At 40.0% G+C, this 24,499-nt stretch overlaps 1 protein-coding gene across 8 annotated transcripts in view; it reads right to left on the bottom strand.

The window, feature by feature from the left end:
* gulp1b (GULP PTB domain containing engulfment adaptor 1b) overlaps window positions 1-8,374 on the bottom strand; it is a 58,829-nt gene extending 50,455 nt beyond the window's left edge. Inside the window, exon 1 of one of the 8 annotated variants that reach the window (XM_048200681.1) lies at window positions 8,207-8,374. In XM_048200681.1, coding sequence (XP_048056638.1) covers window positions 8,207-8,261 — 55 coding nt within the window. In that variant the 5' untranslated portion in view covers window positions 8,262-8,374. The remainder of the gene's footprint in view (window positions 1-8,206) is intronic. The other 7 variants (XM_048200680.1, XM_048200684.1, XM_048200686.1 and 4 more) reach the window with 7 other exon arrangements.
* Window positions 8,375-24,499: the final 16,125 nt, after the last annotated feature.

Raw genomic sequence — 24,499 nt, 5'->3', positions numbered from 1 at the left:
CCCAACTAGAGATCAAAGATTGCCCTGTGCACAAACAGAAACATTAAGGAGCAGAAACCATTTGCTATCTGTATGTAATGACGCAAAGGGCATAAGATGATTATATCATGATGCATGATTTTCATTATCTTTATCGGACATCTTGGGAGTGAGGAAACTTTTGTGGGGAAACAGCTGAATGAACTGACATTATGTCCGCTAATCTTAAATGTGTTTACCATTAAACATTCATTTTGGAGTTTTTGGCAATATTTGGAGTTTGCAACAATATAAAAGCTGCAGAGAATTTTGCAACAGGTAGGATTCAGCTATATCACTACTTCATTTGTATGGTATCTGTTGTAAAATATGAAACTGATGTTTTTGATTTGACTGAATGTTTCGAATAGCAGATAGATTGTTGAGTGAAAAAGTTCATTTTCAAATTTAATCTTCCCCTCTTCTGTAGCTCAATTTTATCTTTCACACTTCTTTGTATTCAAACTTGCAATCATGCAATCATTGGCTCGAGACAGCTTGGAATGCAATGCAAAAGTTGTGTGGACTACATTCATGACAAGTTTGTAGTGCTTTTTTGTCATTTGAGAGCTTGACATCCACTTTTCTTTATTCAATTTCATTTAGAAGAGTAACTGGTACAATCTTCAGTACTTATGCTTTCACAAATTCGCATGTACATATAATCAGATAAAGTACAGAATATGCGTATTTGGCTTGCTGTCCGAGGGGAGGGGTCCGAGCTCTGATTTTGGCCTGAACCCAAAGTACACCCCCCAGCCCATCCCTGGCTGGGATAGAAACAATCAAGAGTGAGGAGTTGGGATGGGGGAGAAATGCTGCAAAACTGTTGCAGAACAGAGGTTAAGTCGGCTATATATATATATATATATATATATATATATATATATTTAAGTCGGCTATATATATATATATATTATACAACAGATATTCTACCAGTATTGCTACGGGAACCGTTTCACCTTTTGAATAACTCCGCTTGCAGCATACTCACAGCGAGTGTAATGGCGGACGAGCAAACCCACCATATTTTTATATATACTACTGTTATTTTGTAACGCAATGAAGTTTTAAGAGTTTTTAGTTGAGAATGTAGTTGTTTAGACCTCACTTATGCAAATTATATGTAAACATATAGCGTCTATTTGAAAATTTGTTTAGATGCTTTCGGAGAGCGAGCTCCAGGCCGTCAGCGACTGTTCAGCACTCATGTACCCGCAGAAAACAGCTTCATCTTGGCCAGTCCTTCGGGAATTTGCCGCTGGCTCTTATGTAGATAGTGTTTAAACATGAGGTGTAATTCGTTTTGGGTATATCAAACGGGCAATCTTTGGTCTTATTAATTTATTACTTGTTCCGGAGCTAACAGATTTGGCTTAAGGGCTATATTAAGTTTCATAACTTTATATTTTCATTGAAATTAAATCCTGTACTAACTAGATGGCTGTTTTTGTATGTTTGACTGAACTGTTTGCTTGTGTTTATTTCCTATTTTACTTATACTGTTATAATAGCTATTGTTGTTAATTTAAATATTATTGTTAAATAAATAATATTTTATATAAATAACATGCTGTATTTTTTGGTAATGAGAAAGAGTCAGATTTCGACTTCAGTGAAAGTTACATTAATACGCCATTAGATGGCAGCAAAGACTGTCTTTATGAGTGAGTCAGTCGCAAAAAAATGTATATTGACATAGACTGAAACAAAGGATGTTGTTTTTACTTTAAACAACATCTTACGAGACGCAACAAACAAATGCATTGACTAGCGCTGTCATGGGAAATCCTTTTATACAAGGACAAAGACAAAGATATCGCTTTCCTCAGCGGACATTCAAACTGATTTTGTGATTATGAATGTAAGACTGACCTAAAGAATATCAGCTAGATGCAGGTAATTAACTCGCTTAGTCGATCTCCCTCTCATAATACTCTGTTCTACATTTTACAATGAGCTTCAATGAAACGACTCAGCATTCCTTCGTTGCTAGTTCTAAAGTGACGTTTTAGAATTAGTAACGGAGGCTGTCACCTTTAGATTTGAATCAGATGTAGTTCTCACAAAAGAGGGTTTTTTAAAGACAGTCTGTTGTTGTTGTTTATAAACACACTTGATTGAACTGTTGTAAAAGTATCACACTGATGAGCGATATCGCTTGGCTACTTGTGTGATATTGGTTATATATGTATGACTCCTCTTGTGCTAACTAGGTAGATTATCTGAACGTGCTCCTCCCGAACTTTGATAAAACACATATTCTAGTGTAGTTGCAAAAAGTCTCTTTAGCCTCTCATGATAAGGATGATTCAATGAGTAGTCTGTCATGAAGACAAAACAGGAATAATTAGATTTTTTGAGAAAAATCTCTTAAATGTGTCTTTTTTCTTTGTTATAAATATTTAGTTTTGTCCAATCGTAGGTCGATTGCCCTGAAAAGTGACTGAGGCACTGCTTGTTGAGAATCCTGACGACCCTAACATAGCAACTTTGTCTCACATCAGATAATAGTGTTAGTTTGGGGCGGGACTATTTGTTTGTCCAGCCAATGACATATAGGGAAGCGTTCTGGAAACCTGTTTTAAAACAATATTTTTGCAGTTCCATTTGGAGATTTTGGCAACAGATTTTGGTTTTTATTTGTTAACATTAGTTAACTACATTTGTTAATTTGAACTAAAAATCAACAATCCTTCTACATGATTTATTAATCTTGGTTAATCTCAGCATTTACTACTACATTTTTAAGATCAAAAGTTGTATATGGTAACTGTACCTGTTAACAAACATGAACATTTTTATTAATTAATGTTAACAAATGAGACCTTATTGTAAAATGTTACAAAGATCGTCTGCCCAGCACCCCACCTCACAAGCACATAATTATATTTACAGAATATTGACATAATCACAGACATCTGTAAAAGCACATGCTTGGTTTCTTATTATAGCTGTGGTACAAGTCATATTGCATACCCCGATTAATCAATACCAACATTCCTGATACCAACAAAATGGCATTAAGCAGGCAAATAAAAATGAAGAATTGGTCATAACTTGTTTACTCGTTTATTTTTGGATCGATACGGCTGGTCAGTTTTGTAAAGAATCATAAGATTTGTGAGCTAAGTCATCATGAATGGGCCTGCTCCTCATACAAAAGCTGTTGCTTTACTTAAAACTCACATTGTCCGTTTAGACGGAAGCCTATTGGTTTCTACGCTTCATTGGAATCAAATGGACAACCTTAGACTCATGCAGCAGCACCTGCTCCAGTCAACTGCAGTTTAAAGCTCAAAAAACTCAAATCTAATTTGGAAGAGACAGCATGTAGACATGAAGTCAGATGCTGATTCACTGACAGGAAATGAAGCATCAGACGCCGTTGAATGATTATTTCAGTCTGGATGATTTGAATGGGAGGGCTATGGGCCCGCACATCATTCAGTCTTTGTGTCGCACATGTTTGTTTCTATTGTGTGCATGCCGAATGCTGTTTGTGAACGCAAAAGGGATGTTGGCAATTACAGCTAAGAGACAGACAGATTTTTCTGAGTTACTAATCAATGCCTGGAAAACAAGTGCAGAGCTTAAAATGAGTATGGTAATTTGTATGTTTCTGAAGATCAAAATGCCAGAAACATCTGTTTAGGTTGAATTTGTGTCATCTTTTGAAATATTTTTATATTTCAATTTGAATGAAAGTTGCAAAACATGTGGTGATAAAAGCTGTACTTCTGAAGGGGAAATAACACTCAACTTTTACTAAATTAGTATTCCATGGTAGGAGGTTTCTATCGGGCAGCTAAGGACATGCTGCTAATTTGCTCAGGGTAAAACTTGCTGGCAAACACAATAAATAATACTTCCCTGTGCACTAAGGACCTAATGTGAAAGAAAAAAACAAACAAACCTAATCTAGGGTAAATTCAGAGGCTCAAATCTCGCTAGACAAAAAAAAAAAAAAAAACATTGCATCTTATTTGTCATTCAAATTATGTCTCATTTGAGGTGTACTTTATCAAAACTGAATGTGTGTGTGTGCCGGTGCAGGGTAAAAATATGTGTCCGTGAGTATTTATTATTTTTTATGATTGACAACTTTTATTATTTATTTTACTTTTCATGCTTAATTCATTTATTTTTTAATTGACTTATATAAAAAAAAAAACAAATGTGTACCTTAATGTAATTTATGTCAATCTGAATAAATCTGATATCAGATTCTGAAAGTTTTAATTATATGTACACTGTAAACTTTGCAATTCCATTTACATATGCATTTCATGTTTTCCAAGCAAAACTTGAGCAAATGTGCAGCGCCCAGTCACCACATTCAGAAAGGCATAGCAATATTGTCAATGAAATTTCTGGGTAAATGGGTTATTTATAAGATCTACAACGCCCCCTTCTATCAATAGAATTTTAATTCGGATCAAGCTCAATCGGATTGAATTGTATAGGTCTACATGACGACTTTTCAGTCTGATTGAGCCATCAATCCAATTATAAATGGATTTGGTTGCATGTAAGGCTTGTAATGATACTGATTTCACCGAACCAGATGTTGATTCAGCAACTTCTCTAAAGGGTTCAGTTCAGGTCATTTAGCAAAAGGTTTATCAAACTGATTCATACAGATGACTCATAAGTATGTGAGGCTGATCCATTAAAAGAACTATCTCTTATAAGTCATAATTGTTTCATGAATTCGTGAAGAGAACACATTGGAAAGCCATGTTGTCTTGGCATTATTTTGCTCACATCCAATTCACATTTATCACATTCAATCAGACATGCTCACAACTCAAGTAAAATACATTTTTACTGTGGTGAAGACTGCAATGTTTAGATAGTGCCACAGTGTTTTTAGGGGAAAGACATAAAAATGATTTAGTTGTTTCTGCATAGAATGAAATGAATGTTGTAAAATTAAAACATTGCACACTTAATCTTTAAAAGAGAAATCTTTCTCAAATTCTTCCTGAACCTCATTTGTTTTGACTGCATACTCATAAAATCATTCTTACACTTTGAAGGGTTGAAGAGGCTCTTAACAAGAATATGCACTCTAAAAAGTGTGTGCTTTGCTTCCTTTTGGCCTGTAACAGCAGGAAGTAATCAGCAGCCAGTGTTCATCTCAGTTCTCCAAAGGAAAGACAAAGGCAATCAGGTTACCATGGGCCAGCATTCTATGAAGGCCATCAGATCAAACTATAAGCCTTCTTGAGTCCAAATCCCATGCCAAAACCCAACCCTGTAAGACCCAATAAAGAGTAGAACCCAAGATCGGCATTGGAAGCAAACCACTCAAGTACAGGATAAGTCTAATCATCAAATCAAGCAGAATATACACCAATCAGGCATAGCATTATGACCACCTGGGCCACAGGCTACAGCCACCATGCAGGAATACCATTTCCATGAAAGGGTGTACATGGTCTGCATCAATGCTTAGGTAGGTGGTACGTGTCAAAGTAACATCCACACGTTGGATGGTAGGACCCGAGGTTTCTCAGCATTGGCCAAAGCATCACACTGCCTCCGTCGGCTTGCCTTCTTTCCCCAGGTAAGCGACGCACACGCACCCGGCCATCCACGTGATGTAAAAGAAAACTTGATTCATCGGACCAGGTCTCCTTCTTCCATTGCTCCGTGGTCCAGTTCTGATGCTCATGTGCCCACTGTCAGCTCTTTCGGCGGTGGACAGGGGTCAGCATGGGCACCCTGACTGGTCTGCAGCTATGCAGCCCCATACGCAACAAACTGATGCACTGTGTATTCTGACACCTTTCTATCAGAACCAGCATTAACTTCTTGAGCTACAGCAGCTCGTCTGTTGGATCGGACCACTCGGGCCAGCCTTCGCTCCCCACGTGCATCAATGACTCTTGGCCGCCCATGATGACCCTGTCGCAGGTTCACCACTGTTCCTTCCTTGGAGCACTTTTGATAGATACTGACCACTGCAGACCGGGAACACCCCACAAGAGCTGCAGTTTTGGAGAAGTTCTGACCCAGTCGTCTAGCCATCACAGTTTGGCCCTTGTCGAACTCGCTCAAATCCTTACGCTTGCCCATTTTTCCTGCTTCTACATCAACTTTGAGGACAAAATGTTTACTTGCAGCCTAATATATCCCACCCACTAACAGGTGCCGTGATGAAGAGATAATCACAGTTATTCACTTCACCTGTCAGTGCTCATAATGTTATGCCTGATCGGTGTATGTCCTATAGGATCCAGTATACTGGACATGGCAAAGTTCCAAAGAAGGATTTCACATGCTTATCTCTAAATAGGTTAGAGTTTCATGATGTCATTACAGCATCAGTTTTTGTAGATACTGTATGGAAACAGACATCGCAGCATGTGACGCTAGCAGGGCTCATGCTTTCTCCTAAAAATCAATTGGAATTTCTTAAATAATCACACGTTCAAGAAATGCATGACATTGGTGTCGTGTGAAGATTATGTGATTTGTTACATTTTAATAACTATTTGATTCAAAGACACCTGTAGATTAGTGTTATTTAAAAAAAAAAAGAAAAAAAAAAGATTTTCCCTTGTCCTGATAATCATTCCATTAAAATGCATTCAAAGCCTTATGTAAATGTCTTGCCTATGTAAATGACACATGGCTCTTCAAGAATATGACAAAAATATATGCATCCTCACGAAAGACCTTTGAAAATTAAAGGAATAGTTCATCTGAACATGAACATGACATTTCTATTAGAATTTACAAAACCTTATGTCATTTAAAACCCATATGATTTTTTATTTTCAGTTAAACAAAAACAAAATATTTCAAATGACGCACAACAACAGTGACCAGTGGCTAATGTAGAATGTAATGTGTCATGTAGCTATTCACTGAAAATCTTCCCTGCATGCACCAGCCCAGTATGGTTTAACTTGTCTTGCATATGCAAATGTAAAGACCCTGAATGTTACCCATTAGACAGAGTTCTGATGGCATGTTAAATAAGTACAAATAATGCATAATCCATAATATTAAATAAACATATCATGTGCTTGAAATGGCAGCTTGAGTTGCAAGTGGCAGCATGTCTCTCTGGATCAATGTGAAAGCTGTCAAACATCACAAATGTTTGACACTATTCTGCTGGGGACAGTTATTAACCGTCAAAAATATGTGTCTGTGCATGTCAAGCATGTTAATGTCGAACACCATTTATTATTGTATGTATCTTCTTGACTAATTGAGGGATAGATTTCTGGTAATTACGACTTCAATTTCTGCATACAAGTTAATGTATATGGCTTCAAATCTAAATGTACGCTTTTATTGTGCTTTATGCAGATTGAGAGCCTTTTGTTGTAGGCCTACGGAAAGGAGCAGCTTGCCTTGGACATGTTTCAAAATACATCTCAAAATAGGTTTGGAACAACATGAGGGTTTGTAAATGACAGGATTTTTATTTCATGTGAGTTAACCGTTCTTTTCACATCAGCACAGCTGGTTTAATCGTGAAATTTCATTTTGACTAAATCATATGTGGAGCATGAAGGTGCAATTATTTAGCAAGACCACATTTGACTGAAATTCTCAGAAGCAAATGGATTTTCAGTCTGTGAGTCTGGCAGCCTCAGTTATTAAAGCACAACAACAGTAGCTTGCCTGAGAATGTCAGAATGTCATTATGCTGTTCTCTCGTTTTCCTCTGTCAAGGGCAGCAAACGCGCGGGATACAGTGTCAGCAATATCATTATGAGCATTATTCTGTCTGTGTCACTGCTGGGTCGGTGGCTGAGCTCTGGGTCAATGGATTTGGCTAATGCACAGCAGAAAAGTGCTGCAAACCACGGAACATTTAAGCCCGGTGAACTGAACAACAGTACCAACTTTATAAACCGGCGATCACGCATGCACGAGTTTCACCAATACACCTGCCATTCTACATACAGTAAATGAAAACGTTTTACCACAAAAATATTAGATTTGACTGTTATCTGTTTTGTAGCACACGTAAAACATAGCAGTATAGTTACAGAAAATGCTAAATGTGACTGTTTTGTAAACAGCACGCGCACGCAACAGATCCACACTCAAGCAAACTACTTTTATGCTTCTGTTATCTTTAAACATTCATATAATAAAAGCCATTAACCATATATTCACCGCAACAATAGTCTATTTAAAGAAAGAGAAGTTCTCTTACAAGGAAGGTTGATTTTGTAGTTATTCCCCGCAAACCGGAGCCCGTCCAGTCGCATCTGCAGCGAGGGGCTGGAAGAGCGCGCGCGTGTGTGCCTTCCCCTCCGCGCGCACTCCAGCCGCTTAAAAAGTTTAATGACGTCAACCGGGCATTTTAAAACGCCGCTTTTTTCACAGGAATGTACGACGTGCTGTCTTCCTTAAAGAGACCGCACACCGTTAGGACCCATCACTGAAAGAGTGTACAGAATCAACTGTTGAACGTAGATCACTCAAAAACGACAATTTTGTCGTCGTTTATGCTCACCTCATGCAGATTCTTTCCTTTGTGCAAACACAAAAGAAGGGCTGTTCAATCAAACTGGGTTTCCTGACATGATGGTGTCTTAAAAACGCAGAACAGTAAGAAGCTCTGCAAATGCGGATATACAACAACAATCAGCATTATTATACACCTTATTTGAGTAGGCGACACCAATTTTGACTTGATTGTGCAAGGCTTCCGGTGGCAGCCACTTCCAGTTATTTTAGCTGCACAAAAACAGTCCATTTTGCTGCTTGATATCAAATTATTTTAATCTATTATAGAAATCATAAACACAACTAGCTTATAGCACAAATAGTTTTGCCGTGTACTGCAGTTTGTTCATTTTATAGTTACAGTGTTTACATATAGTGGCTATTGAATAGGAATCTTGCACATTCACTGAAAATACTGTAGCTTGTGCATTGCAAAATAAGGTGGATAGTTTGCCATCCTGGGGTAGACATTTGAATATGTGAGGTGTTTTTGTTTTAAAAATTGTAGGGAGTTTGTAACTTGTTGGTCTTAAGTTAAAGGATTAGTTCACCTTAAAACTAAAATTTCCTGATAATTTAGTCACCCCCATGTCATCCAAGATGTCCATGTCTTTCTTTCTTCAGTCGAAAAGAAATTAAGGTTTTTGATGAAAACATTCCAGGATTTTTCTTCTTATAGTGGACTTCAATGGCCTCCAAACGGTTGAAGGTCAAAATTAGTTTCATTGCAGCTTCAAAGTGTTCTACGCGATCCCAGACGAGAAATAAGGGTCTTATCTAGAGAAACCATCACTCATTTTCTAAAAAAAAAAAAAAAAAAAAAAAAAAATTATATACATTTTAACCATAAATGCTCATCTTGAACTTGCTATCTTCTTCTTCTCTATTAGAATTCTGGCAGTGTAGACACTAAGCGTTTTACTGCCCTCCACAGGTCAAAGTTTGAACTAAATTGTCATATACAATATGCTAGTTCAATAGTATAAAACCATTAGTTCAAACTTTGGCCTGTGGAGGGCAGTAATACACTTAGCAGTGTCTACACTGCCAGAATTCTAATAGAGAAGAAGAAGAAGAAGAAGAAGAGAGCTAGTTCAAGATGAGCATTTATGGTTAAAACGTATATAATTATTATATTTTTTTTAGAAAATGAGCAATGGTTTCTCTAGATAAGACCCTTATTTCTCGTCTGGGATCGGGTAGAACACTTTGAAGCTGCAATGAAACTAATTTTGACCTTCAACTGTTTGGAGGCCAGTGAAGTCCACTATATGGAGAAAAATCCTGGAATGTTTTCATCAGAAAGAAAGAAAGACATGGACATCTTGGATGACATGGGGGTGAGTAAATTATCAGGAAAATTTTATTTAAAAGTGGACTAATCCTTTAAATGCAAGTGCAAGTCCGTAAAGAATATGAAGATATATGCAAACATTTTCTGTAGCTGTATGACAGTGCAGTGGATGCATAGCAGGAGTGTGACTGATTTGAAAGCATTTCATCTTGTTATATCACTGGAACGGAGTGCAGATTGAATACTTCTGCTCTATATGCAACATAATCTGCATTGATGACAGCCACAGAAAATGCTCAGCAAAACTTCAAATTGCAACTTATTATATCACATACTAATGAAATGAAAACTTGTGCTTAACAATTCCTCATAATCAGATGCATCCCTGCTGCAAGATTCATCGTTTTCAGCAGAATAAAGCCTCTCGTGGTGTTGTGAGGTCAAAATCAACCTCAGCCATATTGTTGGATGTAAATTATGCCTCTTGCTTTTTGTGTGCAAAGCTGTGGTATAATGCTGCACAATTTAGCTGCAGATATACATAAAGAAAATTTTAAGCTACTAGCCAATACTACATCAAAAAAGGTACAACAAATGATATTAAAGGGTTAGTTCACCCAAAAATGAAAATTCTGTCATTAATTACTCACCCTCATGTCGTTCCACACCTGCAAGACCTTCGTTCATCTTCAGAACACAAATTATATCAGTGGTTCAGAGCGTGTATCAAACTGCAAAAGTCACTTGATTTCAGTAAACGAGGCTTCGTTACTTTAGTGTTTCGAAATTTCAATGGTTCACCACTATTCTCGACGCTTTATAATATTAAGGTTGAACCACTGTCTTCACATGAACTGTTTTAAATATAACTTTAGAACCTTTCTGGGCATTGAAAGTGTTAATGATCTTGCTGGCAATGCAGGCCTCACTGAGCCATCGGATTTTATCAAAAATATCTTAATTTGTGTTCTGAAGATGAACGAAAGTCTTACGGGTGTGGAACGACATGAGGGTGAGTAATTATTTTTGGGTGAACTAACACTTTAAGAAGTGTTACAATTTTTATTAAAAATAGGCATGCAAACTATGTTGGCAGGTTTTAAAACAACCATGCATATATGGACTGCCGGCACATGTTTTAGTGAAAGGCCGACTGTTCGCAGCATTGATCGTTAAAGTTCCTAACCATGTTTCTTCTACACATGATACTTAAACAGCCAGTAAAAAATGTTTTCCATGTAAGAAAAGTGAACTATAATTTATACTGTCAGGCTCCAAAAAGGAAGCACTATAAAAAATATCATAAAAATAGTCCATATTACTTGTGTATTCTATTGTATTCTATTAAACAGTATGGAAAAGAGCAACTTGGAAATTCTGCCTATAGTATCTCCTGTTGCATTTCATGTAAAATGTAAATAATATGGGGTTCGAAATGACGTAAGGGATATGACAATGCCATATTGGTTGAACTATTCTTTGAATATTACACCATTTACATTATATTTTACCGTGCCATACTAAGCGACTATAAAAGATGTGCAGTTTAAAGGGTTAGTTCACCCAAAAATGAAATTTCTGTCATTAATTACTCACCCTCATGTCGTTCCACACCTTTAAGATTTTCGTTCATCTTCGGAACACAAATTAAGATGTTTTTGATGAAATCCGAGAGGTTTTTTAATCCTCCATTGAAAGCAACGAAATCAACACATTCAATGTCCAGAAAAGTAGTAAAAACATTGTTAAAATAGTCAAGGTGATTACAGTGTTAATATTATGAAGTGACGAGTAATTTTTGTGTGCAAAAACAAAACAAAAATAATGACTTTATTCAACAATTGTTCCTCTTCCCTGTCAGCCTGTTGAGCAGTTGCTGCGTTTCCATGTTTACGTCCGAACTGCGGCTCATTATTGGCTGGCTCTTGTGTCAGCATCACATGCATGCGTCGTGCTGCTTACATGAAGAGGCGTCGGCCAATACTGAGCCGCAGTTTGGACGTAGAACCTGGAAGCTGCAACGAAAATAGTGTAGCAGAGGAGAGACGAATTTGTTGAACAAAATTGTTATTTTTGGGGTATTTTTTGTGCACAAAAAGTATTCTCGTCGCTTCATTACATTAAGGTTGAACCACTGTAGTCACATGGACTATATTAACAATGTTTTTACTACTTTTCTGGACGTTAAATGCAGTAATTTCATTGCTTTCAATGGAGGATAAAAAACATCGGATTTCCTCAAAAATATCTCAATTTGTGTTCCGAAGATGGACGAAGGTCTTATGAGTTTGAGGGTGAGTAATTAATGACAGAAATGTAATTTTTGGGTGAACTAACCCTTTAATAAAAAACTACAGGAGACTGGAAAATGATTTGATTGGTTTTGTTTGTTGGGGGACTAATTTGCATGTAGGAATGTCACAGAAATCACCTGTCCTGAAAATTTCCTGAGAACAAATTCCTGAGACTTAACTTAAAATGCAAAATACAACATGACCTTTGGTTAAATATAACTGCACAAATCATTATTAGCCCAGAAACAATGACTCTCATTCACTAGAAGCTATTAGAGTCACTCATTAGAGTGAATCTACCTTTGTTCACATTTTTAAACAGTTCATCTAATCAATCAACAGATGGTAGGTATACTTATGCAATCTAGCAGCAACACTTACTGGCTTACAAGTGCAGCTGCTAATCAGAAACTGGGAGAGCAATCAGTGCGTGATCTCCCTTCACCTGCACGCATGATGTCTTGGTCTCGCTCCACATCTGTGCCTCTTAATTTCTAGAATAAACAATATCCGTCTCTTCTTGTGTGTCTAATCAATAATGTGTGCCATTCAGGCAGAATGTTCGAAAACCTGGATTCCATTTGTCATTTGTCATCCTCAACATATTTGCAATCAATTTAACTTCCTGCTCCGAGAGGAAAACATATGTTTACGAATGCACTGCACACTCAAATGTTCAGTGGGTTATGTTCCAAAATACTAATGTGTTTTTGTCTTTATTGATAAGCAAATATAAATAGATGGTTTAAGGAATGGAATAGTGATTCACAGCCTAATTCTGATATTTATGTAATAGCAAATGTGCATTTTTGTTGATTTGTCCATCTATCCATCCTGATTCACTCATTCATAGAACCTTCTAAACCTGTACCAGCTAAAATGGTATAAATCTAAATGCATATGTTAGGTAACGTATAATATCTGAAGCCGTGAAAATGAAATGTGTGTATTCTACAGCCCTCAAAGCTGTAATTGTTTCCTCTTTTTCTTCTATTCATTTCCTGTTCTATTTTCATTTTTAGCACACAGCAGGTATTGGCTTTGTGTTTTTTCCAACAGTCGTTAATGAAGCACAATAACTAATCTACTCCCATTCAGGGAAATCATTATTCATTAATTACTTTAAAGCACTGAAATGCGGTTAGACTCAAAATCTTTCTAAACAATCTCTTAAGCATCAGGAGCTCGACACACCATGCAGTGACACATTTAAATGCAGATACTTTGAATAGGCTTAACAGGTTGGGACAAGAATGACTATAAATAATAATAACCTCCTTTCTTCTCCTTTCCCATCTTTTATCAAGTACAGGTAGAGCTCCCACAATTTCTAGCGCCTCCCAGTTCTTGCCCTTTGTGAACAAAAGTGGGTGTGACTATAGTAAACAGCAGCAGTTTTAATTATAAATATGCGATCCTGGACCACAAAACCAGTCATAAGGGAACATTTTTTGAAATTGAGATTTATACATGATCTAAAAGCTGAATAAATAAGCTTTCCATTGATGTATGGTTTGAATAGTTTGAATAGGACAATATTTGGCCGAGATACAACTATGAAAATCTGGAATCTGAGGGTGCAAAAAAATCAAAATATTGAGAAAATCGCCTTTAAAGTAGTCAAAATTAAGTCCTTAGCAATGCCTACCCAGACAGCAACATAGTGTGGCCCAGATCCGGTCCACATCTGATACACGTGGATTACATGTGGACCAGATGTGGGACGGAACTGGGCCGACACTATATTGCTGTCAGGGTATCCACTGACAAAAATACATTTTTGATATACTTACGGTAATAAATGTACAAAATATCTTCATGGAACATGATCTTTACTTAATATCCTAATTATTTTTCGCATAAAAGAAAAATCAATAATTTTGACCCATTCAATGTATAGTTGGCTATTGCTACAAATACACCCGTGCGACTTATGACTGGTTTTGTGGTCCAGGGTCACATATAAGTAAATATATGAGAGAAAATGTCACAAAAATCAAACTGCAGAATGCTACACACCAATGATTTCATTTTTTCGTTAGCCTATCAATATGGTATGGCTGATGATCTATACACATACTGACAATATTTTTTTCAATCATTTATTGCCTTTAATTAAGTCTGAGAGATAGGATCCCATCTGACTGAATTAACTGTAATTAAATCTGAAAAAAAAAAATCTGCTGCAGACATGCACTTTTATTTTATTATTTTATTTTATTTTATTTTATTTTATTTTATTTTATTTTGTTTTGTTTTGTTTTATTGCTTATTAAGTGCTAAAACAAATTTTAGGGATTTTTTAAAAACAAAAATATATTTTATTTTATTTTATTTTTTGCTTATTAAGTGCTAAAACAAATTTTAGGGATTTTTTCAAAACAAAAAAATATTTTATTTTATTTTATTTTTTGCTTATTAAGTGCCAAAACAAATTTTAGGCATTTTTTAAAAAACAAAAATTATTACATTTTATTTGAAATAAAATTATTTGGATTTTTTTCTCATAGGAATTAGGTAACTGTGCTTTGTTTCCCCCTGCGTTAAACCACAGCCCCAAATATGTCACATGGTTAACCAATCAATAACGAGAAAGCAGAAGAGGTGATTTGCATAGCCTACCATCCCACTATCAGATTGGATTGAGAATTAAGCATTTTTTCCAGGATTAACTGTAAAAAAAAGGCATTTTGATTTCATGCAAAGTGTATGGCCCTACCTCTGAATATATTTAAACTGTGTTATTATACTGACACTGTGTGATTATAATCACATCCTCGTGTCTGTAATGGACTCACATCGCATCCAAAAAGAGAGCAGTCACACTTGTGTATAAATTCACATGAGCAGACATGACACAGATGTAAATAATCAGCCATGCACCGGGGCACGCTGGTGTTAGCCGATGGCCAGACAGCAGTAAATCAGACAGAATGTCTTATAATGAGTCTCTCTCCTGTCTGATCCTGCTAAAGATCTGCCTAGAGCAACCTCATTTAACAGATTCTCTTCATTTGCATCAGACACCTCATAAACAAGAAGTCCATTAAAACACTCTGCTAATAGGATTCTGTCTCATTCTTCTGCCTCAGCTTGTCATTTAAAAACACATCAGACCAATAATCATTAGAACAGAGAGATACAACAGATCTCGTTACAAATGCATGACTCATAATGGACATTTTATCCATTTATTGCTCCTTGAGACAGCATTATAAATGTATTTTCCTCAAAGTCACATTATAGGTTGTGATATTTTGTTTAGAGATTAAACCATACTCATAAGTATGTGTATATTTTATTACTTTTATACTATCGATTATTTTATAGAGTGTACTAATAAATGTCACAATTTGATCTCTAAAGAATAGCACCAACAATGCCATTACATCATTCATCAAACTTATTTAGCATAGGCCTATTGTTTGCATAATTACCCTTTTATTCATTCTCAGTCATCAAACTCGTAGCATTTTAAGCTCAATATGGTAAGACAGGCCAAAAATACAAATACATAGCAAAACAACTTAAAGGTAAATGCCATAAATACTTAATTAATAGCAATAATAATTAATATAAATAATAATAAGTTGTTTATAATGCATATTATCTTATTTATTATTGCAATCTATAATTACAAATAAATACAACAGGTTCTGCATATCTGTTGACGACAGATAACGAGTTTTGTATCAATTAAACTCTAAGTTAATAACTAGATGGTGTTAATCAAATTAAGGAAATTAATCACATATTAAATGAAGATAATTCAAGGGTATTATTAAATAGGCAAAAAGTGGCTTTCGAAGTCTCAGAACGAATACCAGGTGCTCCTAATGCACTCAACTGTGAGTTTGGTATTGAACATCAATTATTCGTCAACTCTATATCTCTTATGACTCAAATATGAAATAAAATACTTTTAAAAGAACAATTTTGACCTTAAAGAGTAATAAAATCATCTCTGATAACATTTTATTTCTGTTCAACCGGAGAGAGATTTTCCACCTACCATTCTCCTCAACAGATTACATGCGACTGAGCAGAAAATGGCCGACTCAACTCATAGTTTACCCTAGTTACCTGTAGGTGTCCCCATATCCCTTTCTTTTAGATGCATTTAATACATTCTATTCAATTAATATTTTAGAATTATTTTACAAGATTTTGGCACAATTCATTACAAATTTCTTTTCCCCGTTACATTAGCTCGGATCATGCCAAACCGTGCAAATTATTATTATTGTTATACATTGTTCTCAAATTGTTAATGTTAAAGGGGCTCTATGTAAGATTGACACCCAGTGGTCTAAATAGGTACTGCAGTCCAAATTCAAAATATTGTTTGCCCCGCCCCCTCCTTCAAAGACGCAGGTGGCCAGCTTGAGGACACGCAACAAATTGACAATGACAGCTGAGTAGACTTACACACTGTAAGCTGATGAGTTGATTTATCTGTGTTTTAATATGCTGTCGTTCATAGAGATTTTTAGATGGATGCAGAGGCTTTTTAGGTCAGGTAGAATCTGCAATTCTCTGACCCAGTTTGTTTGCTGGTTTCCATGGCTGCATTACGCAGTGTTTTCCGCCAACTGGCAACCTGTGATGTCGAAATACTATTTGATAAACTGGCATCACACAGTTTAGCACAGACCAAAACAAAGACAGATATTCCGACACCGAACGCACATTTCAAAGTAGAATATCTGGCTGTAGCTTTGTTTTTCTGAGAAACAAGTAGGTGAACTTATCATGTTTCATAAATATCTGCAAACATATTGGGGTATTTTTATACTTTATTAAAGTAAAAATCTCACAAAAAACCCACTTTAACAATATCAGCATTGCATGACTATGTGTATTTAGTGTGTATTAGAGTTACCTGTAGATTTCAAAATCTGTACAGTCTAATCTCTAACATTAATTTGTCATACCATACAATCCGCCATCAAAATTATGTATAATTATTGCAGCTACTGTGAGAAAAGGCTATAAATGATCCGCCTCACAGGTGATATGGCCTACCCAGATAGCATACATATCCGGGCCTCATCAGGGCCAACTATGGCACATATGGCTCAGTTCTGGCAGTGGTCATATGGGCCATATCTGGCCCACACACATCAAGCCGGGTTTAGTGTTGTGGCTCCCTGTGCGTGGCCCAGATGTGGCCCATGTGACCTGTGCCGCTACAAGAACTGAGCCATATGTGCCATAGTAGGCCCTGATGAGGCCCGGCTATGTATGCTTTTGCCAGCCACACTCAGGTTGAGTCAGGGAGATGTGGGCCACAACTGGGCCAGATGTCATTTGCTATCTGGGTAGTTAGCTGAGATGCGTTCTTTATGTAAACAGACAAACGGCGGCATGCTCGAATTTCCCGCAAAAACCCACCTGAATTATAAAACATTATTAAAAGCTTACCGTTGTGAATTGGGCTTAGGTAAGGAGATAGTTTTGAACACTGGCTGGTTTTGTACTTGCTCAATAACCCAAAAAAGTTACGGACAGCAGCTTTAAATTAAAATATACACAACCTTGTGAGCTAACACTCATTCTTCAGTTCATCAGTTTGACAGAATGCAGAATGTTATATAATTTTTTACACTGAATGCAACAGTGCTTCATACTCTTTTGCAAAGTTGTAGTTATCTCCGTGCGGCAGCTGCATGATAACAGAACTGAACAGCTGACTTCACCATTGCAGCTTGGTTGAATTCAGCCAGCACATATTCCACCTCGACTCCAATCTTAAATCGTAATGGCTCTAACTCTCAGCTCAGTACAAAAAGCTTCAGTCTGTCAGGTTAAAATCGATTTGTTCTCCACAGAGGAGCTGGGCAGCAGGGTGTCAGAAAGTTGCATCACATTGCATTGCTAATGATGCCATTTAAACTCTGTGGAAGATCATTAGCTTCAGTCCCGTTTTCCTCGCTCGTCTTCCTGTTTCCTCAGTGTATCTGTCTCTGGCAGTGGGAGTGAAGCTTCAGGGAAATGATATGAGACAGGGGTGATAAAACACCAAAGCTTCTGGTCTTTATAGGGCCACACAGGAAGGCAGATCACAATCACGTCTCTCGTCAGATAGCGGTTAGTGCAATCAGAGCAGTATTAGCGGAACATAGAGATAGAAGAAAATATTTTTTGCCCTAAGCCTTTTCATCATAGTCTTCTATAAATAACTGAGCAAAACCTATTCTCGGCGGGGTTACCCTTTCAAAAGAAAGAATGAAACATGGAAAATAAGAAGATAAACTCAGAGCGCTGACTGTTTTGCATAAGAATTAGTTTATGTTTGGGGTTTGATTCTTTGACGTGTGTGTGTGTGTGTGTATCTGTGCCTATTTATTTGATGATTGTAAACAAAACATTCAGAAGTGTCATCCCTTGGACATCGCGTCCTAGTTGTGGAATAACAACTTTATCTTTCTTAAGTACTTAATTAATACCTCCTTCAAATGTTGGCATTTAATTTCCACTTATTTTAATGTATGCTTAGAAAGCACGAAGTGAAAAACACATAAATAATAATTACACCTGCATTTCTCTCCTGCTCCACTAGAGCATTTCATTATCATTAGCCAGTGCTGTTCGTTTAAATGAGTTTTGAAAAACACCTAACTCATTAGAATATATGTCTGATAATGCTGTGAGTGAATTAAATGGATTATAGATCCAGCTTTAAGAATTTAATTTCTTCATAGTGCCTAGTACTGGCAATCGGTATTGATTTTTGTTGTTTATCTCAAAATTTGTATAAGATTTACCTGCTCTACAAACATGTTTTTGGTGTCTGCCACACTCCCATCCTGTCACAATATACAGAGTTATGGTTTAATCTGCACTGTTTTCTTTTATTGGGACAGTGAAGTATGTGTGGTGTGTGTGTGTGCCACACTTAGCATTGGTTTTACTGTACTGAATTATTGGTATGTTAGCATGAGTGAGTGTGGCTGCATGTGTGCATAGGATGTGAAAATGTTTGTCATCAGAAAAGCTCCCACTAAGCATTATAGGCGTCACAGATTAAAAATATATTAAAGATTTTCTGCAAATCAACAAAACACCCTTTCATTCATTTTAAATCAAATTTACATTCTGTCTACTGTGTGAAATGTTTCTTTTTTCTCTTGTCCTTGCACCCATCACACACACACACATCCGCACACACACACAGACGAGCTGCGTCTCATTTCAAAGGCTACGTCCTCCGGAGGTCGCATTTGAAGGCTGCGTACGTCATCGAGGCAGTCTCATTTAAGAAAAAATAACCATTAGCTTGCAAATAAGAAAGAAATTACAGTATTTTACACCTCACAAGGAATAACAATACATTTTATTATTGTTAGGGTAGAGTGGGGGAAAACACAACCCCCCACCACCACCAATGTTTTTCCCAAAATAACCACCAGATAAAGTCAAGACACATTTTTGTTGCAACTATTGACTACATTGACAAGAGTGATGTAGAAGTATTTATAGTAAAGCTAAAACTGTCTGTACTGTGATTTTGCTGTAAATGCATAAAGAAACTTGTTTTAATGCATAAAGCAGACTGTCAGACTGGGGGCACTTTACCCCACCCATGAGGGCATTTTACCCCACCTGTACGACAAAACGCCCCCTTGGTACAAATTAAATTTTTGATAAAAATCTAATAACATGAAAACTCTGGACGTTTTTCATACTTGCTTTATAATTTAAGTCATTGTCACTAAAACTATGATAGCTATTCTGGACACATTTAACTTGTTTCACAGAAAAAAATGGGGGGCGTTTCCCCTCACCCTACCCTACTTTTCTTAAATTAAATAAAACATCCTTGATGACGTATACAGCCTTCAAATGCAACCTCCGGAGGACGCAGCCTCCGAAATGAGACGCTGCTAAAGACGTACTCACAAAGTACACATCCTATTCAACAATGGCATTTGCATGCTTCTATAGTCAAGTCAACATTTATTATCGCATCCACAACAATCCAACATGCAGCAGTAGCTGTTTAACAATGTTGGATGTTTTCAGTTGTATCTTGGTCTGTTTATATCAGGACTTTTATTTTGAAGTTTAGTCGTATTGTTTTTGTCATATCAGTGTTTATGATTCCTCCCTGATTGTTATCCTCAGGTTCCTTGTTTAGTCTTTTTATATAAATACCCCTCATGTGTCTCTTGTCAAGTGTTAAATGTAACTTGTTGGTTTCCTCAGCTCAGCTCAAGTCAGAGTTCTAGTTCCCTTTCAGTCGGTCACGTTCGACGTACGTCAGTAGTGACCGACGAATTGGGATATCGCTTAGAGAGCCCTATCAGCTTCGTGTGAACTAAAACAAGCCAATGGAATTGGCGTGCGATATTTGCATAATGCGCACCGCCCCCGACAGGTGTATATAAATAGGAAGCAGATGCAATCGCACTCTGTCTTTCGCTTCGGAGCCAAACACTGGTGTCCTGCTTCAGAAAAAGACTTTTCTTTCAAAGTGAAACTAAAACTGCCTCAGAAGAGGATCAACAGCGCTGTTTTGTGTTGGCAGTCAAGGCACTTCAGCGAGGTCGCGAGCTTCCGGGGAGCCTGAGCTTAAAGCTCTCAACTGCTGTTTTAACAGCAACCCTCAAATCTCCACAACTAAAAGATTAGAGTGTGTTGCGATTTGGGCCGGTTTCCCCGGTGTGTGTCAGGGAGTGGTGTACCTGCACACATCGCGTCACTCCCTGTGTGCTTCAGCACGAGTGAGCTGACTGTTCCCCTTCTAAAAGAGCTTTACAGACGAACCCTGACAGTATGTCATTTCGTCTGTGCGTTACTGGGTGCGGTCGTTCCCTGGTCCCTGCTGATGGGCACAATCGCTGCATCTCGTGTTTGGGCGTTCAGCACGCAGAAGCAGCTTTTGTGGATGGTTCATGTTCCCATTGCGGGAATATGACTATCGCAGTGCTGAGGTCTAGACTCTCCTTCCTGAAGTCTCAGGAAGCGGGGGTCCCCTCCCCTATGCCCCGTTCGACCGTCTTTTCCGGCCCCGGTCGGAATGACGGTTCGGCGGCGTATAGGAAGGGTGACTTGAGGATCATGGTCAGGGCTTCCCCGTCGAGCACCGCTCCACGGGCCCCTGCCGCCTCACCAGCACCGCAACCCATCGTGCCGCCGTTGGTTTCCGCTGGGTCCTCTACGGACTGTCCAGCCGTTACCTTTGGTGCGCCTGCAGCGGAGCAGATGTCGATCTCTGCATCGGAAGGTGAGCCAGAGTCCTCGGGGGAGGAAGATCCGGCTGCGCTGCCGCCCTCCGGGACGGTAGCGTTGCCCGAGTCGGATCCCGAGTTGACGGCTGTTGTTCTGAATTCTCCATGTTTGGCATAATGATGAACATGCACACAAAATTAGCGCTGCACGTGATGGAATAGTGCACAATCTGCGCAGTTGCGCAGCCTATGCTGATTTAATAGACTGAGAATAAGCATAGCACTATAGAGTTGCATCAGCCGTTCTGACTGGAAAGTTCTCCGGATTGCTCGCATTATAAGGACATTGTATGAGTAACGGACAAGTAAGTCCAGTGTTATTTGAATATAAATGTTATATTGCAAGTAGATTTGTTGCAGATGTTGTATCTAAGTTTATTTAATTATATTAATGCGACCTATTTACCGCTCGTGAATGACGCGCTGTATTGTATGCCGTCAATCCTTTGAAGTTAAATATAGCAATAGATCGCTGTGACTTGTATAAGAAGAAGATATTTTATGTTGTTATTATTTATGTCTATAATGTGACAATTGATTCATCTGCTAATTATTATTTTTATTTTATTGTTCTAGAAAACCTTGCATATGTCCATTTATGTTGATGCCAGAGCAATCATTAAAAGGCTATCATTGAGACATGACTCTGTATTCTCTGACAAGAATACTGCAGCGGTCAGTGCACATTGATCCCGCAATAAATCCAAATACATAACAGCTGTGCTTTCCCGGGCCGCCATGTGTGTCGGGCTCGAGTGGAATCCTCCACCCTGCCCCGGCCCATCGTCAGATCCAGCGTACCGCCCCAATGCCCTTCTTCCCGGAAGTGCACGATGAGGTGACCAGGTCTTGGCAAGCACCGTATAGTGTTCGTGCAAGGCCCAGTCCCTCGTCCGCCTTCACCTCCCTGGAGGGCGTGGAAGCCAGGGGATACGCGAGGATCCCGCCAGTCGAGCGGTCTGTTGCGATGCAGTTGTGTCCAACGGCCACTGGCTGGCGTGGTGAGCCGCGCCTCCCATCCCGGGCCTGTAAGTTCTCAGCCGGTCTGACTGAGAAGGCTTACAGAGCCTGTGGGCAGGCTGCCTCCGCCCTGCACGCGATGGCCCTTTTGCAGGTTTACCAGGCAAAGGCGCTGTCGGAGATGCCCCAGGAAGGGCCTGACCAACAGTTGCTTGGGGAGTTGCGCGCTGCCACTGACCTTGCCCTCCGGGCAACGAAGGTGACAGCACGCTCTGTTGGTCACGCAATGTCTACTCTGGTAGTCCAGCAACGCCACCTCTGGCTGACCCTGGCAGACATGCGGGAAACCGACAAACATCGGTTCCTGGATCCCCTCGTGTCTCCGGTCGGCCTTTTCGGCGACGCAGTGGAGAGCTTTGCCCAACAGTTCTCCGCTGCACAGAAGCAGGCTGAGGCCATCAAACACGTTATGCCACGGCGGTCCGCTGCTGCCTCCACCCAGCCGCCTGTGGCTCAGCCTCAGCCTGCTCGTCGCCGAGGGCGCCCGCCTGCGTCGTCCTCCGCCCCTGCTAAGTCGACAAAGCAGCAGTCTACACTAGCCAAACAGCAGGGTGCCGGTCGCGGACGTGGTGCCCAGCCCATCTCTGCCAAGCCAGGTGGCAAACGGTCGAAGAAATCACGGCCCTGAGACGGGCGACCTGGAGGGGAAGGTTCTTGCTCGTCGGGAGAGTGCTCCATCTTCTCTCCCACCCCCGGAGGAGGGCCGGGGGGAATTTGTGTTGTCTGTCCGTCTACCGCCGCTGGCTCCCCGGAGTCCAGCGGTACCCACTTTATCACAAAAAGAGCAGTTTCCTCAAACTCCAGGTCACAAGAGGGCGCGTCTGCCAGTGTGCCAGGCCCCGCCTTGCCGCTCGCAGCCCCCTCCCATTCCGCCAGCAGGTGGCAGTGTGATGGTGCAGGCCGCGTCTCATGCGCCGTCTCCCATACGCACTGCTGCCTCGCAGAGTCTGACCACACTCCGGGCCGCTTCCATGCCGTCCGAGTCGGGTTCCCGTACTCTGCCTCGCTGCCCCACCCACGGTGCTTCTGTGGTGCCTTTGGTCCCGCTGGCTCGGAGTCTGGAGGCGTGGACCACGCTTCCCAGCCCGTCCCGCTGGCTCATTCGCACTATCAGACTCGGCTATGCGATTCAGTTCGCCCGGCGTCCCCCGGTTTTCAGGGGTGTCCACTTCACTTAAGTGTCGTTGGACAGTGCACCTGTTCTCCGGGCGGAGATTGCTGTCCTACTGGCGAAGGATGCAATCGAGCCGGTCCCTCCAGCCGATATGAAGTCAGGGTTCTACAGCCCCTACTTCATTGTACCGAAGAAGGGCGGTGGGCTACGGCCAATCCTGGATCTGCGCGTTTTGAACCGGTATCTTCACAGGATGCCGTTCAAGATGCTCACGCAGAAGCGCATTTTCGAATGCGTCCGTCCCCGGGATTGGTTTGCAGCAATCGACCTGAAGGACGCGTACTTTCATGTCTCGATTCTGCCTCGACACAGACCCTTCCTACGGTTTGCGTTCGAGGGTCGGGCATATCAGTACAAAGTCCTACCCTTCGGGCTGGCCCTGTCACCCCGCGTCTTTACGAAGGTTGCGGCCATTGTTCCCCTCAAGGAACAGGGCGTTCGTATTCTCAACTATCTCGACGACTGGTTGATCCTGGCCAGCTCGCGAGAGCAGTTGTGCGAACACAGGGACATGGTTTTAGCTCACCTCAGCCGGTTGGGTCTTCGGGTCAACTGGGACAAGAGCAAACTCGTCCCCGGGCAGAGGATCTCTTATCTCGGTCTCGAGCTAAACTCGGTCGCACGGACTGCGCGTCTCACCAAGGTGCGCGTCCAGTCGGTGTTGAACTGCCTGAGCTCGCTCAAGCGCAGGACAGCGGCCCCACTGAAAGATTTTCAGAGGCTCCTGGGGCATATGGTATCTGCAGCCGCGGTCACGCCGCTCGGATTGCTCCATATGAGGCCGCTTCAACACTGGCTCCACGGCCGGGTCCCGAGATGGGCGTGGCAGCGCGGCACGCTCCGTGTCCCCGTGACACCGACCTGCCGTCGCACCCTTGTCCGGTGGTCGGACCCTTCGTTCCTGCGGGCCGGAGTACCCCTCGAACAAGTGTCCAGGCATGCTGTGGTCTCCACAGATGCCTCTGCCACGGGATGGGGGGCC

Source organism: Megalobrama amblycephala, linkage group LG8, assembly GCF_018812025.1.
Source record: "Megalobrama amblycephala isolate DHTTF-2021 linkage group LG8, ASM1881202v1, whole genome shotgun sequence".
In the NCBI taxonomy this organism is placed as follows: domain Eukaryota; kingdom Metazoa; phylum Chordata; class Actinopteri; order Cypriniformes; family Xenocyprididae; genus Megalobrama; species Megalobrama amblycephala.
The sequence above is the reverse complement of the archived record's forward strand: the minus strand, read 5'-3'. Positions and strand labels throughout refer to the sequence as shown.